General features: G+C 34.4%; 3 protein-coding genes across 10 annotated transcripts in view; 2 read left to right on the top strand and 1 right to left on the bottom strand.

Moving 5' to 3' along the window:
* Window positions 1-269: 269 nt before the first annotated feature.
* LOC143428326 (F-box only protein 9) lies at window positions 270-3,116 on the top strand. Its single transcript, XM_076903109.1, has 7 exons — window positions 270-521; window positions 913-1,128; window positions 1,200-1,499; window positions 1,604-1,767; window positions 1,837-2,028; window positions 2,103-2,337; window positions 2,433-3,116. The coding sequence occupies exons 1-7, from the start codon at window positions 519-521 to the stop codon at window positions 2,652-2,654; spliced, it is 1,332 nt and encodes a 443-aa protein (XP_076759224.1). The 5' UTR covers window positions 270-518; the 3' UTR covers window positions 2,655-3,116.
* A 1,024-nt stretch (window positions 3,117-4,140) lies between these two features.
* LOC143428137 (progestin and adipoQ receptor family member 4) lies at window positions 4,141-9,853 on the bottom strand. Its single transcript, XM_076902848.1, has 5 exons — window positions 9,230-9,853; window positions 6,144-6,365; window positions 5,965-6,068; window positions 5,738-5,875; window positions 4,141-5,625 (listed from the first exon to the last, which is right to left on the bottom strand). The coding sequence occupies exons 1-5, from the start codon at window positions 9,414-9,416 to the stop codon at window positions 5,398-5,400; spliced, it is 879 nt and encodes a 292-aa protein (XP_076758963.1). The 5' UTR covers window positions 9,417-9,853; the 3' UTR covers window positions 4,141-5,397.
* A 628-nt stretch (window positions 9,854-10,481) lies between these two features.
* Doa (CDC like kinase darkener of apricot) overlaps window positions 10,482-16,543 on the top strand; it is a 35,616-nt gene continuing 29,554 nt past the window's right edge. For 2 of the 8 annotated variants that reach the window (XM_076902766.1, XM_076902764.1), the window contains exons 1-3: window positions 10,731-10,871; window positions 11,260-11,370; window positions 14,749-14,882. In XM_076902766.1, coding sequence (XP_076758881.1) covers window positions 10,755-10,871; window positions 11,260-11,370; window positions 14,749-14,882 — 362 coding nt within the window. In that variant the 5' untranslated portion in view covers window positions 10,731-10,754. Of the gene's footprint in view, window positions 10,515-10,727; window positions 10,872-11,259; window positions 11,371-11,581; window positions 11,699-12,505; window positions 12,661-13,315; window positions 13,448-14,748; window positions 14,883-15,698; window positions 15,716-16,543 lie in introns of those variants that run through there. The other 6 variants (XM_076902765.1, XM_076902763.1, XM_076902770.1 and 3 more) reach the window with 6 other exon arrangements.

The raw sequence follows: 16,543 nt of genomic DNA, 5'->3' as shown, positions 1-16,543 counted from the left end.
CATATAATTTTAATATCATTAGGAATCGATCAATCGTAAAATGTACCTGCATTATGTGTAAAATAATGGAAATTCTAAATGTAGAGTCAAACATTTAGTATTTTAGATTCATGTATATGCATGTATACGCATAAATTTCGTATTATTTCAAAAAATAGATTACTTTTACGCTCGTGTAAAATATGCATTTCAAGGAACTTGTTTACGTAATCCGTACATTAACATTTTCATTGACATTTATTTTTAATCCACCAAAAATCGTCATTTCTTTGAACTAATGAGAGTTCAAAGTTAATTGCATCAGCCGCGGTACACAGACACATGCTAGAAGAAAGTAATCCATAGTCATCGCACACACGTACGTAGTATGACCTTTAATTGAATCGCAGGACAGAAAGGCGAGAACCATGGCGGCGGTCTTGTTGGCTAGATTGTACTTTCGTTGTATCGTACGCTTTTCTGACCGAGAGTATAAGCGCTGAAGGAATAATCCCGTGGAAATTGAAACAGAAAGAAACATGGTATGTAATACATTGAGAATAATGAATGTCTTTCGATTGTTGTCGCGTAAGACGTATCTTACCGTCAATATAACCTCAATCAGTGTGGAATGATGAAACGTCATCCCTAAAGCTATTCTTAATAATGCAACTACATAATTAATACAGCTATTTATAAGTATTAGATGATAAAATATTAAATGTTTGATTGAACGTTTGCTGTCTCTATAGTGCATTCTACTTAAAAACATGAAGTAGTCAAGGTTCATATTTATATTTAGGAATTGGTTTTTTTCTAGCAAATTTTCACTAGCATATTGTTCTGCCTCTATAATTTGGTATTTTTATTATCTAAATACAGCTTGCATAGATTGAATAATTCATGCGTATCTTTTTTTGGTAACATAAATAGAGTCACTCCAGTGAATCCAGTGAGTCGGACGATGGTGGAGATGATCAGGAAAGTTCTTCTTTTCCTGAAACTAATATCGAGGATGCTCTAATGTCTTTCAGAGAGCAATGGCAACGTGAATTAGAAATATCACCAAAACGAGACCGACCAAGGACACAGTCCGCAAAAACAGTTAGAGTTGATGTTTCTAATGACGAGGAGTCCATTGAAAGCAAGGTAAAATAGTAATTGGTGTATACTTTTGAATATTTCTATATACATGTAATATGAACGAGTAAATATTTCAGGCAAAAAATTTATTTTTGAAAGGAATTGAATATGAAGAGAGAAGGAAGTTCTACGAAGCCATTCAGTTTTACAAACGTGCTGTGCTATTAGTTCCTGACATTGAATTTCGTTTATACGAATCGACTAAACTAAAATCGAATGACAATAGTCGCGAAGGGTTTGATGATGATATAAATGGTATTGATGATAATACTGAAATTCGCAATGAAGAAGATGAAGAAGAAAGCGATTTATTTGCTAAATTATGCAAAATTATAAATCGAAATAAATGTGTTTGTTTTCCTAAATTTGAGCAAAATGTGAGTATTTCTATCTAAAAATGTAAGGAAGATTAATGGATGTTTAAATAAGATATTGTTGTCATTGAACAATGATAAACAACCTAGAGCCTTTCTTATTTCAGACAACACATATTTCCGCCTTGCCTATGGAAATAGTTCTTTATATCCTGAGATGGGTTGTGTCTTCAGAGCTTGACTTGAGGTCTCTCGAAATGTTCTCCAGAGTATGCCGTGGATTTTACATATCTGCAAGGGATACAGAAATCTGGAGACTTGCCTGTGTTAGGTAGGTCAGAACGATCGCTTATTAGGTCTAGACAATATCGAGTAATTACTCAATGACCAAATTATGCAGAGTATGGGGTGTAAATTGTGGAACCTATACTCCAAAGTATCAATCATGGAGAGATATGTATTTAAAACGGCCTAGGCTAAGATATAATGGTTGTTATATTAGTAAAACCAGTTATATTCGTGATGGTGAAAATAGTTTCCAAGATCGATTTTATAGACCTTGGCATCTGGTGGAATACTTCAGGTACCTGAGGTATGTCATTATATATTATAATCTAATTAAATATAGACACTCGTCAGTACTTATAATGTTTTCTTGGTAAATAGATTTTTTCCCGAAGGAAGAGTTTTGATGCTAACTTCAACTGAGGAAGCCCAAAGTTGTGTAAATTCTTTGAAATACCGCACTCCACGGAATCCATCGGTACTCATTGGTCATTATAGATTACATGACAATTATGTTACTCTAGTGCTCAAGAAACAGGAAATAAAAGGAGTTAGTACGTATAGAAAGAAGAAAAAGGAAACTATGCACGATAGCGGGGAACAAACATTTCATATTGTAAGCAATCATTCCAACCCTTTTTTTTACTACGTTTCGATTACTAGTCGAAATAAAGTAGAACCCTAACTGATTTAAAAATGGAATGTTTATAGGAATATGAGATTCAGGATCATCATAGACGATTGAATTCACAATTAAAATGGCTCAGTTACACTATATTCACTAAATACAGAAATGGACACGAGGCGAAAATGTGTTTAAAGGAACCGTCGGTAAGGGAATGGAGAGTGTCAGCTATTGGTGGACGATATCCGCCATTGAAATTTAACAGAGTTAAAAGCTACACCCAAGAAAGCGAAGCTCCTTTACAGTAATGGTAATTGAAACATAAAATTATTAATCATTTGAGATATATTTATGTAAGAGAGTACAATAATAGAACTGAAATTTAAGAGAAGACTAAATTCTTCGAGCGAACGTTACAACTTGTACAAATCACTATTGATGTGCGTTGCGAATATTTAGGTTAGTGTTATATTTTTCGGTTTACAAAAGCTACATAAGCGTGTATCATAAAGACAGCAATTAAAAGAAATCATTTTATTCTTAATTCATTACTGTGGAATATTCATCACATAACTTTTTTCAACTTACTATACAATTTCTCATCACAGTTTTCTCTTAAATTCTGTTAATTCATAATTTAATACATTGTTATATTATGCACCCAGAACGTGCTTTATGTGCTTTTAAAATAGGTGCTCGTATATTAAAGGTGTCGATTTGAAAAAAAATATTATCTTTACTCTCTTAATGAAAAGGAAAGCTAGAGGATTGATATAATTATTGATATAATTATATTTGCAAATTTGGTTCGTTTCTTTTTTGAAAACTGGCTGACAGCACAAATCGTAAATTAATCTATTCTTTTGAAAATTGATTGAGAAAGACCGATATCTCTATTGTATTACAAAAGATTATTATTATTGTTTATTGTTTAAATTTGTTTATTTTTTATTTATCTTTAACATAAGAGATTTATTTGTGATCAATTTTGGTCATAAATAAATTGTAGTCTGTACATAACTGAATATGTAAGTGACTGAAGCATGCAATTTACACGAATGAACAGATCCGCAAGGACATGGTTATATACGATATGATATACCAAATATATATTTAACTAGCACGCGCACTATCTATTAATAATTTCCATTCTGATGAAATATTCACTTCTTTAATATTAAAGCTATCGAAATAGTCAAAACTACTGACTTGTATCTTTTTTAGAAGTGTTAGAAAGTTGAAACAGCGCATTTGGGAAGATTTTCCATAATTTTTGTAGTAAACAAAGATCGATTTTTTCCTATATTATGAAATATTCTCAAAAGTATATCTGTTTAATTTAATTCTGTAATCGTGTTAGAATGAAACTACTTACTGTATAGAGAGAAACAACGTAATAGAAATTACCATGTTATACGAGAGCAGTCTGTATTCCAATCGATGGTAGTTTTATAATTAAGACAATCTTGCGGCTCTGCTCCTTCCTCAATTTCACATAGAATTTCACGCGATAAAATATGTACATTCGAAGTATATAAAAGACGGAAATATGCTTACTATATACATATATATCGATCAAATTTATACCATTTATTTTCTAAGTATGAGATTTATCGACTGGCGGATAACAGTTCAATTTATGCCTGTGTAATGTGTGTAACTTGGAATGCAATTGAACCGATTGTGTATCCTCATTTTTCAACACCACTATATGGGCGATAAACTTACGTATGAATAATCGAGAGAAAGAGAGAAAGAGAGAAAGAGTAATGGAATTAAATAAATTCCAATCGATATTTTGGAACCGTTTTATTCGTCTACACGAATGACATTAAATATTGTGAAACAATGTGTTTGTCGAGTCAGAGTGACGAGTGTCCAGGAATACATTCTGTATATTGCGGTGCGGATCTTGAATTCTTATAATCACGATAATAAACGTATTTTTGATGTGCTTATTCCAGTTAAACTCCATTTCACTCCAAACAGGACTACTTCTTTGTCTTCATCACGACAGGACCCGAATTAACGAATTGCCTTTTTGTGATAGAAACTACAGTTAAAATCAATTTGGCCACGTACTAATACGATATGGCAAATTCGTTTTTGTACTTATACTTGTACTTTAACTGTTCCCTGTGTAGCAACTTCTTATTATTGTATCATACTTTGGTACATGCGTATGTGGGCCACGAAAGTGTTTCAACGCTCGCATTTGCAATTTTTAATAAGTGAAGTATACCTGGGTTGTCATTTCAGGGTCTTTTATGACCTCAACAATATACAATATTCTAATTTTATGGTACTCCCAAAACGACGTATACAGTACTTACGATACATTTATTACAAACACGAATCATTGATGGGTCACTGTAGTATTCGAACACATGCTTTGTTATTTACTACTCTTATATATTATTCTACATTAATATCTAGTTGGGCCACATTTGATTATAATAATATTTCTAAATTGGTAGTCAACACTATGAACTAATTATTTTTTTATCTATGTTCTCTATATACATTATATGATATATACTATAAATACTGTATATGCCATTGAATTATTTTCTAATTTTATTTATACAAATATAAAATATCTTTTTTCTTGCCATAGATATTACGATTTTCGTTACAACGATACGTATCAGTACTTTTTCTATTTTATGTAAGAACTTCTATGCATCAAAAAGTTTATGAATTGTTTGCCTGACGTAAAACTGTAAATTCGAAACAAATTCATATGAAACATATACGATTATATATTTCTTTTTATCACGTTTGTTGTACGTGTGTATTTCCTCCATACCTTAGGATACTTTGTATATTTTGCTCATTAAAAATTGCTACTACAAGCGTTCGTATACTTTAGTGAGCCACTGTACACTTTCTTTCAGTTTCACGCAACTGTGTGTGTCCCTAAGAAGATTTATACACGTTCTGATCGCCGATCATGCAAACTACTTATACAAGTAGCCCGCGGTTGAGATAGGCTCGATTTATCACAGACTTCATTAAAAGGTATATCATACATGCATCCACACCATTCGATCACAGTTCGTCCCGTTCCAAGTGAATGAGATCCGTTCTATTGCACGTAGATGAGTCCGACATCCAAGCGAGATCTTGGACAGTAGCAGCATGCATCGAACAAACCGCTAAAATGACCAACACGTGCATCAAATTGTGAGAATTCAACACCAGATCCAGTTTGCCTGGTATCCATTTCTCTGGAATGCGCAACGCGCCTATGGTTGCTCCTACAATAGCTATGAGGTCCTGAAAAAGCATACGTTCAGAATTATTATTGTTTCTGCATTTACATCGTGTGGACATTTTATCATCAGTAGCTCACAAAGCATAATAAAATGTTTTTAGAAGATTACATTACCTGTAATAGTATGTGAAGTAAAGCATCTGGTGAACCACCCACAATACCAAAACATCGCAGAGTTATCATCAACATTCTCATGAGAAAAGCAGGCGCAAAACATAATCTTCTTTCCCAAGGTGATCGAGCATTCATTGCCTATGAAATATGTTCAAAAATTTTAAGAAACAAACATAATATAAAAAATGAATACATTTATTGGTGACAATAGATTTAGTCTAACATACATTAAGAAGTCCCCAGATGCTGATAAAGCAGTAGGTGAACATGCAACAGTACCAATATGTATCTGGCAGACAATGGACACTTGCTGCTATCATAGGTATTGCTCCTAACATTATAGATGAAATCAATCACTTGACTACATCAATATTGTAATAATAATGGTAATAATTTTTATAATTACCAAAACTTTGGCATAGCCAAATGCCAATCATGTCTAATTTCAGTAGCGACAAGTAGAAGTCTTCATTATAATTTAAATTCATAAAGAGGTGATAAATGAAAGAACCGATCCATGGACTAACGGCACCTATTAAATGGCACCAAGATAAAATTCCGAGTATACCTTTCGTATCCCATGGAAGAATCTTTGGGATCGTCAATAACATATATAGAATGGCAAATCCTGTAACAAAATATCATAGGTACTTTAAATATTAAAATACAAAGTGTATACTAACAACACAACTCTGTCACAGTAAGAGCACTGTGATGTCACTTGTGTCACGTGACATTACTTCCATAAGCATCTACTCCATTCATCCGTAGTCGTAGATGGTTGTGATAGTACGCGGTAACAGCATGTTATGGGGTACCAGAGTATCACATGGTGCACTACCATAGTACCACTAGCGTATCACACCTGTTATATATTCATTCATGAGTCTTTTTAACTAGTGGCATAGAATGACATTTGTTAATGGAGAAACTGTGTTTCCGTACAAATTAAAACCATCAGATCTCAGCAAATGTTTAACATATTGTGTATTGACAGACATTTTGGTTGTTGTTAACCAACAATTATAGTTACTGAAAGCTATATGTATATATATGTTTTTTTTAAATCGTCATAAAAATGATATACAATATGATGATAGACAATAGGGGTTTAAAAGCTCTTTCCCTATTAAAATTGCACAATATGTAGTATTTATTATTTATAAATAATATAAATATATAATGTCACGCGGCGCAAGTGATATCACAGTGCTTTTACTGTGACTAAGTTGTGTTGTCGAGATGTATATTCCAATAGTTTTATTGTAATTTATTTTATATTTACCGCTTTAGAGGTAAGAGAGAGAAAGATATATAAGAAAACTATAAGAAAGAGTGAGACAGATATTACCCACCCTACTCGAGAACCTGTGACGCCATCTCTGTAAAAAGTGCTCAAACTGGTCGCACATAATTATCGACAGCGAAGTAAACTCCTGAAAACTACTAGCGCCGTCTTGGAGGAGCTATGCAACTGGTCGGGCATTAGTTTTAGTACTCTCTGCAGAGATGGTGCTAGTAGTTCTTCAGTAGTTTACTTCGTTGTCGATAATTATGTGCGACCAGTTTGAGCACTTTTTGCAGAGATGACGTTAGGAGTTCTGAAGTAGGGTCCGTATAATCTCTCTCACTCTTTCTCATAGCTTTCTTGTATATCTTTCTCCCTCTTACCTCTAAAGCGGGAAGTATATAATAAATTCTGATCAAACTACTAAACATACAAGAAATTACAATGAAACTATTGACATAAAATCACATGACATCCCGACAACACAACTTTGTCACAGTAAGAGCAGTGTGATGTCACTTGCTGTGTTGTCTGTTAATTATCTTATGCTAATACAGATAGATTTTAATTGTATCGATATGTAAAACGCATTCTAGATAAATGGTGAATATTATTTTCAACGAATGTTGAGAGTTCATTAAATGAACGTGAAAACGTAGGTCATTGGTATACCTGTATGTCTATATAAAATCTCTTTTATTATTCCTCGGCTTATTAATAGACTCTTTGTTGCTTGATCTGATTGACGTGTCCGTGACATTTTCATTTTAGCAATTTTCCGCACAATATGTGATGTAAATTGATTTTATAAATTATTGAAAAATTAATAAAGTGCCGAGTATAAATTTTTAAATATAAATTATCTATGAATTTTTGTATAAATATGAGGTCACTGTAATCAGTGTCACGTATTGGTATTAAAAATAGAATAGTAATGTATGGCTTCGCTGTTCAATACTTTTTTATCCTGCATTGCGCCTACAGGAATATAATGATTTCTCACATAACTTGACCTTAAAATTACATGGCTCAAGGGTAATCCAGTTTTCTACTTAATGGGATCACGTCAGCTACAACTTTCCCTTTCTTAATACCTTCATGCAACCCTTTAAGATGATTATAGCAAAAAAATCGATATGTTAAAGATCTTATAATAATAAACCTGTGCAATTACTTGAAATACATCTTTTCGATCATAAACAGTTCGTTTTCACTGATAAAATTAGGTAAACAGGTTTTATTATTACTTTCCTCTTTTACTTTTCTATTTCTACTTGTGTCTGCATACGAAATGATTAATATCATGTATACATATATAACCAACTAACAATTAAAAAACCATTCCAGATCTCTCAACCCATCGAATAACCACCACATCCAGTAATCCATCACCACAGATCGGAAGCCTAAGACGAATTGCGACACGATCAGATTCTGAAGCATTAGCATTTTCAGTTACGATCAATCTTAGTATCACCTAGCACCTGATATCACCACTTACAATATTTCGTGAAGAAAATGCTAACGTTAGTCGTTAATGGAACTGAATTGGCAACCTGGGTACATGTTGAAAGACTTGCTATAATTTTAGCATCATGAGAGCAACTAGCGCAGGGTAAATATTTGAATGAATATTGATAGTATACTAAATTGAATCGTAACAATTTCACAAATAGATGAATCTTTAATCTTATTGATTTCAAGTTTATGCGTTTAATACAATCTATTTAGGTTTTAACATGGTATTTACTATAATCCTGTTGATGGGAACATGAGATTCGGGCTAAAAATATTAAGTACGCATTAAATGAATTAAAATCATTATTCCTAAGTAGGCAATGCTACGTGCGATCTTCAAGGCCTCGTTTTTTACGTGCCTTGCGTTTTAGCAATCATGAATGGGTATCTTTAGAAATTTAACAGGTTTTAAATGTATACAATTTCTCCCGAATTTTTTTTTATCACACCAATTAGAGAGACAAATATCAAACATCTTTGAAATTAATTCTTGATTTGAATTTTAGTAGATTGCATTAAGCGCTTACCTTGTCTACCTAAACTGACCTACTTAACTTAAAATAGTATCAATTAAAATCTTAAATGTTCGAAAACAAATACTTGAAGTAATAATGAATTGAACAGATGTATAAAATAGAGTATTTAAGCTAAGGAGGACATTAAAGGGCTCGCTTTCTGTAGCTCACCATGCGTCATGATATTAACAGTCTCGTTGTGGATGTAAAACAGACTGCGAAGACATTGTCCAACGGTCATGAGCGGTCTGTAGCCGGTTTGGATGTGCGGATTAAACTGCAAGTGCTGTGGCATGTCGCTCCATCGTCGCAGTAGATGAAACTTCGGCTTCTCCTGCTGCGGCGGCTCCTCGTGCATCCTCCCTTGGTCCTGGCGATCGAACAGGTACGCGTTATCGGTATCTCGAGGCGGAGGGTCTGTTGCCTCCGCATGATGCTCGCTGTCCGAAAGCGACGTCGTGCAGAACGGAACCGCTGGTGAACGTAAGGAATGATTGAGGCGCACGGGCGCAGAGTGTTACACGCCGTACGGAACGCAAATCAGGAGCCGAGAGCGAGCGTATTCGGTGCCAGTCGACGGCCGTGTTGTCACTGCATCACTTTTGTAGCCGACGCACGCTTTCTGACCACCACCATCCGCGGTTCCGGCCTCTCTGACGGTGACGTTGCCACGGAAACAGCATCGATCCCTTTCATTGCCAGAGGGAACACACCCCTCGGAATTTGCGCGACTAGTCTCCGCGAATTCAGTCGTCGATTTGGCCTAAAAATGCCTGTCTAATGGTGCCTCCTTGTGGACACACTCGCACAGTTCGTTAGGACTACGTTCATTCTACAATTTCGCGATGTCCTACATGCATAGTGGCACACGACAGTAAGCCTGCGATTGGATTTATCTATTTACTTATTTGTTTCCAGTTGCTAATAAGTGTCTGATCTCCATGCAATTTGATAAATTGTTCCAATTTGAAGGATCCAAAAGATTCAAGTAATTTATTTTTCATTTTTTTATTTCACTATTTGCCATTATTTTTGCATTAACATATTTTGCACGTTCATTCTATAATACATTCATTATCTCTTATTGGGAGACTAATTTTTTCATTGAAACTGAAATTTAAAAGTCTCGAATGACAAGCAATATTTTTAGCTTGTTCATCAGATCATATCGCGGATGAGGTATAGATCTTGGTTTAGGTCCAATATTGAACACCGTCTGAATATTGTGTAAATCGAATATGACGTTGCGATAATCATTGACACATAGATTGGTCTCTGAACGATTGCCTTTTTCTTCATCGAACGTTATTCATTGTCTTTCAAGGGAAACAGAAAACAAGGCCTAACACGGAAACGCAAATTTCACGCGACCTGCCTCCTGCGGGTTCCGCCGTAAAAAAAAAAAAAAAAACTAAGGACACACACTCGACTTGAAGTAATGGATAGTTTCCAATTTGTAAGCTTATATAATTAATTTGTGAATCATGTCAAGTTCCAACATTTGTTGCGTACGATTGATTGTGCCTTTGTAACTACGTACATAGAATGATTAAGACAGCTATGTTCTTTGTTCTCTGATTGCGATCAAAATTAAAATCGATCTCGTTTCGTGTTTGCGGTTAGTTAGCCGCGCAAGCGCTACACGCGCAATACCTTTACCAACATCAAGTCACCAAGCTGTAGTTACCCGAATAAGATGGGTGCAGGTTTGGTACAGTGTCTATTTTACCGTTTTACCGCGAGAAGTACATCAGTCTTATATAGTGTGCTAAAAGGTCAGGGCAATCACGCTTCTCTTTATCGCGGACGACAGGTACGTCAACTTAAATTAAGAAGGTAGAAAAATGCAAATAATATTCATCTCTCGGCAACATCATTAATCCCAGTAATCCACCGATCGTGATTTTTCCCTCCACCATAACACGATTGGCGCAGGTCCAGTTGTATCACGTGGCCTTGTGCATGGGGTAATCACAGTCACCTCGAGTTATCGACGTGCCTTCATCGCATAGAAGTCCTTTTTACGCTAAAGGACTCAGTATACCTTCGATGGTCACAAAATGTAGTGCACGGTATAAGACACCGCTTTTTTTCTTTATGTTCTGTTTTCTTTACAAAAATACGAGTTTCACATTAAGTGTACAACGTTACGCATGTAAAGATTGTTAAAAGTATGTTAACAACGGATAAAATGATTGCAGCATTCATACGAAGAGTTATGGACTATAGCAGCAAATTTAATCCCCTCCGCAGTAATGAAGTGCTACACTCAAAAGCAGTTTAAGCTCATCTCGTTTGATTCAACAATAGGGGTAAGTTGATTTTAAAATATATACGTATACCTTTTTAATTTTCGCGGCTTTTTCCACTTATCTTGTGCAGACTTATCTCTTGCCTGTAAAGACCTTTTACCGATAATGGTGTAGTTACCCTCTTGAATTTACTTGGGTGTGGTGCCACCTACAATAGTATTTAGAGGTCATCAACTAGTCATTCAGAATTTATATGTTTACTCTGGAACCTAGTGAAAGTTATGATTTCGTTTTATTTTCTTGTTAAAACTTTAGTATGCTTTGGAATTTAGTGACTTTTATAAAATATGGGATCGTGCGAGTAATTACTAATCTAATTTGGAGTCAGGTATGTAAAGTTTCTCTAATAAAATAAGCTTAACACAGCTGGTATTTTGTAGGAACTACTGGATTGTTTTTGTAAGACACACTTTAGTTAAAAATATCAATTTATTTGTGCATTTTTAATATTACTGTAATAATTGAATGATACATGAAATTATTTTTATCTATTTTCCATATATTATGTTTTTCTTTGCACCACATAAAAACGAGGTTATCAGGTACATATCATGCGTGCTGCAAACATGGTTCAATTCATCGAAAATATATTATTCCTTTGTTAAGACTGATTGTGCACAATGTGCACGAATGTTTTATTTCATTATTATGGTATAATAGTGTAATTAATACAATATTTTATAATATTTTATATAAATAGTAAAATATATTTTTACTTCAATATTTTATATATTGTATTAGTATATTAGCATTAGTATATTAGCTCTTAATGTTCTAATAAATCATTTTCAGTTACAAATATCATAATAGAATTTAGTACAATATGTAGTTAAATATATTTAGAAGGTAATTCTGGAAGACCTTTGCTAAATACATAAATTACTGTATAAAAAAGTAAAACAAATCAGTTTTTAAGTGAATTTCAATTGTCTGTAAGTTCAGAACTTTTTTCTTTACTGAATAGTACATTTTTAGATCGATCCTCACAATTATCTCTGTAATATGGTAGCCGATACAAATTATGTATGTTCAGTCTTTTTGTATCTGCCGGAAATACGTAATGTTGGGAGTTTGTCGGTTAAGTTCGTGCATAGTCGTTCTTGTTCGTAGACGGTCGACTCTACGACTCCGCACGAATATAGTCGAGAGTCATTCGCCAATCGCATCGATCCGATCCGTATGTCGTTGTCACACACAACAGTGTTGTACGTAGCAGATCCTTACCTCTTTGAATATTTTGTGTGTAACGAGTACATTTGGGACCAACCGAGTTTGATCTATCTCCTTAACGTAAGTTCTTTTGTCATACCATTATTATTGAACATTAAATCTAGATTACACAAAGTGTCCAGCAGAAATTGTGCATGTGTTGCATTTCACTGGTACTTGATGCTTTTCTACCTCCAAGATGGCCGCCGTTTCATCAAAGTTCCCTTATGGCGTATGCTTTACGGTTTCTCTGTCTATTTGTAATTCTCGTCGCTTTCACTCTTCCACGATTATTAAATGCGTACGCATTATATCTTATCGCAACGCACAATCTATTCCTCACGAGCGTTAGTGTCTAAAGTTCAACGTTTCATCTCGAGAAGCGAGCATTTCGTTGGCATTGATTTTGCTAGAGAGCGTGCCCACGCGTATCCGTTACCTCATTTTCATTTTATTTCCCTACTTTTGATTACGTATATCACTGTGCACATCGTGCTGACATTCCAGCCGTCTTCTCTTCGATATTTCCCGTGCAACGTACGAATCAAATAGTTTTGGCGGGACATTCGTTTCCTATTTTCATATGAAAAATCCTCCGGATTTCATGTGGCATAACATTGTACTCTTGATGAACTCTATAACGAATCACAGGTATATTTAACTTGTTCTTTCGGAGTGGGCTCTTTTTCTTATCGTGCCTGGTATACCTTTACGATTCGATTGCCCACATTTTCCAGAATTTTTTGAGCTGATGTCCACGTCGTTGTCGAAAAACAGTGTCATACCACAAGCATCATCCTCACGTTCCTGGCTATCATCCATCTTCGATTTCATTTGGGACCAAGTGAACGTGTTTCGTATTCCTAATGTAAGTACACGCAGCGTGGTTTTCAATAGAAAGACGATGGTCCTAATATCTTTCTCAAGATTGTGTAATGATGTTGCCTACGCATTGCACACATCTACGATGTTCGACTCTTCAATTCTATACATCATACCGATTGTTGTATCGTACGAATTCCGATAAGCTGTCGATCCTTTAATATCTACAATTACCTTTTACTTCTTCTCTTTAATTTCACTTTTATCTTCTTTCTATCATTCAAGTCATTTAATACTACAAACTCAAACATTCATCTTATAATTTCTTTTTATTAGAATCATATGTAATTAGCAAGATTTAATAAAATACATTTGTAAGTAAATTTAACCATTATGCAAAAACAATAATATAGTCGTTTACCTGTTTGTTATATGTCACATGTATTTACTCATTTTCATTCCTTATTATTCATTTTATTACTATTATTTATCGACTATATATATATGCATCTTGTATGTATTTATTGTTCCAACATTTGTATTTTATTTATATCAATGATTTTATATATTTAATTCTCTTAGTGTTTTTGAAAGTTCGCTGTGTTTTTGGCACGTTGTGCTTAAAAACATATTGTTTATCCATATACTTCATGAAAAATGAAATCTTATTAATGTATCATTAGTTTAAAATGATATTTGGAAAATTTTAATCTTTCTTGTATGTACTTATTTCAACCAAAGGAAACTAGTATTTTACACGTTGCTACTTAATAACGTAGACTAACCTTTTTATTTATCAAAAATATTTTAAGAGGCAAGTAGTTTTATTCCAACTAAGAATGTTCAATTTAATGTACACATAAAATAATTTATTTTTATTGCATTACATGCCTGCATTGCATATTGCATTGTTATATATTCAGTCAGATATAAAGAAGAATAGTAATGGTTAAGTAAAGCGCTGTTATGTCTATGAAAGGATAAAATCACACGAATGATATTTTACTATGATTGTATTCCTTAATAATTGGGTACAAAGATTAATTGTGCCTGTAATTAAATAATCTTGTAACAGTCATTTATAATAAGTATATTTTATTAATAAAATTTCTATGAAAACCAACTAAATTGTAACATTGTCGTAAAAAGAAATACGGAAACGTGTAAATGTATGTGTATGTAAAAAAATATTAAACGACGTTTGTGGTCTGCCGTTAAATTTTTGCAGGATTGTGTGTCCCAACGAATTTAAAATTTCTTAACTACATAGGCGTGTAGTTATCACGCTTAAGTTTATTTTGAAAATTTGCACATAAGCTCTATGTAATATATTATTATTTGTTTCAGATGCCACGAAGCAGGAGGCGTCATCGTACTCGCAGCCATTCGAGAGCACGTTCACAGTCTGCGGGCTCCGTTCAGTATGAACACAAGAGGCGGCGCATTGATTATGAAAGTCCACAAAGTAAAGGAACCTATAGGTGAGTACGAATAAAATCTCATCATATATATAAACCATGCGGATCTGACTGAGAATATCAGGCAATCTCAATTTCACAAACCTTAACATATCATCATTTTTTAAACCAACGAACGTAAAAAGCTGTTCAATGCATAATACTATTCAATATAGCGACCTACATAGTGGTACGTCTGCAGTAAGATATACGCAAATCAATCAATAAGAGTATACATTGTATAGCATTGTTGTATTATTCATGGATGCTATATCGTATTTTCTGGTCCGAATGAAATAAGTGAAAAATGGGTAGACTGCCTTTCTACTGCGATAACGGGATTGAAAAAAGGAGAGTAAAATCCGAGGAAGCAAATTCTGGGTTAAGATAACTAAGGATATAATTAAATTAAAGTACTTGGAGGATGCAATAATTCTTCACCCAACTCTCATTACATTAGTTGTATTTGTACGAATATATATATACACATTTTGTTAAACACCCAAAGAGTAGCTTTAAAATCGTTGAGAGTTTTTTCTGAGGCTTGCGCGAAAAGTGTAGAAAAAAGAATGCTGGTGGGGAACAAGTGGAACTCCAACACGCGATACCAACGCCGTGGACACGGCCTCCCACTCCAAGCGTGCTCCTAGTACGAACCGTGGAGGCGATAGAAATTCTCCATGAGATCTTTATGGCTGTCAGTCGTGGTCGGTGCGTTCGAGCTTCCACATATTCCAATCGTGTAGGTCCTTCCAGCGATATCTACCGGAAGTAGTCAATCCGTTTGAGTCCTCGAATAGCCGTTGGCCGTTTTGTCGCCTCCAAAAGCAGTTCGAAGAGCATACGTGAGTGCCGATGTGGGTTTTATCCGAAATGATTTCGTTCGGAAAAGGTTGCGAACGCGCGAAAGATATAATTCAGTCGAGGTATATGAGAGAGGATATTTATCGAGGTTTAGATGGGTGCTTGTTAACCCTTGTGTACTGTTCGGGTCAATCAGAACAAGAAAATTAAGCGTTTAATAATTTCATTTCTTAAGAATCTCGTTTTTATACTCATAGAACGAAGTATATAAATGTATAGTTTGAAGATATTTTATTTTACTATTTATAGTGATGCTTGAATAATTAAAATGTTTCAATTATTCACCATACGTTACATTTTATGAATAATATATGTTATAAAACAATTTATTCTACATTTTCACTCCACTCAGTGAACATCCTAGGATCGTACTCTGAAATGATAATTTGTAGTTCTAGTAATTGTAGTTCTAAATATCTCAGTGTGCTTGTTATCTAGTAGAAGAACATGTTTGGCATACCAAAACATATGTCATACTATTTAAATCATGGCAAATAATTACGTTTCAGTTCCCACGTAATACTTGCTCCATCAGTACACGAGGGTTAAAGGAAGAGCTTTTCGATGTGTATGCACGTGGACCGCGTATTAATCTTGGTAATACCGCACATAACTCGCGTGTTTGTAATTATTGTTTCGGTGAGCATAAATAGGTATATACAGGAGCAAGAAGAACGTAGTTTGTGAGCGGTGTTTTTCGTGGCTGACCTCATACGTTGCATATACATATTTACGTGGAACCGATATCGTGTATCAATTCCTAGTTGATAACGACCTGGCTACCGTTATTCGCAGGAATGAAAAGGCTCGGAAGCTCGTTA

Source organism: Xylocopa sonorina, chromosome 10, assembly GCF_050948175.1.
Source record: "Xylocopa sonorina isolate GNS202 chromosome 10, iyXylSono1_principal, whole genome shotgun sequence".
Classification (NCBI taxonomy): Eukaryota; Metazoa; Arthropoda; class Insecta; order Hymenoptera; family Apidae; genus Xylocopa; species Xylocopa sonorina.
The sequence above is the reverse complement of the archived record's forward strand: the minus strand, read 5'-3'. Positions and strand labels throughout refer to the sequence as shown.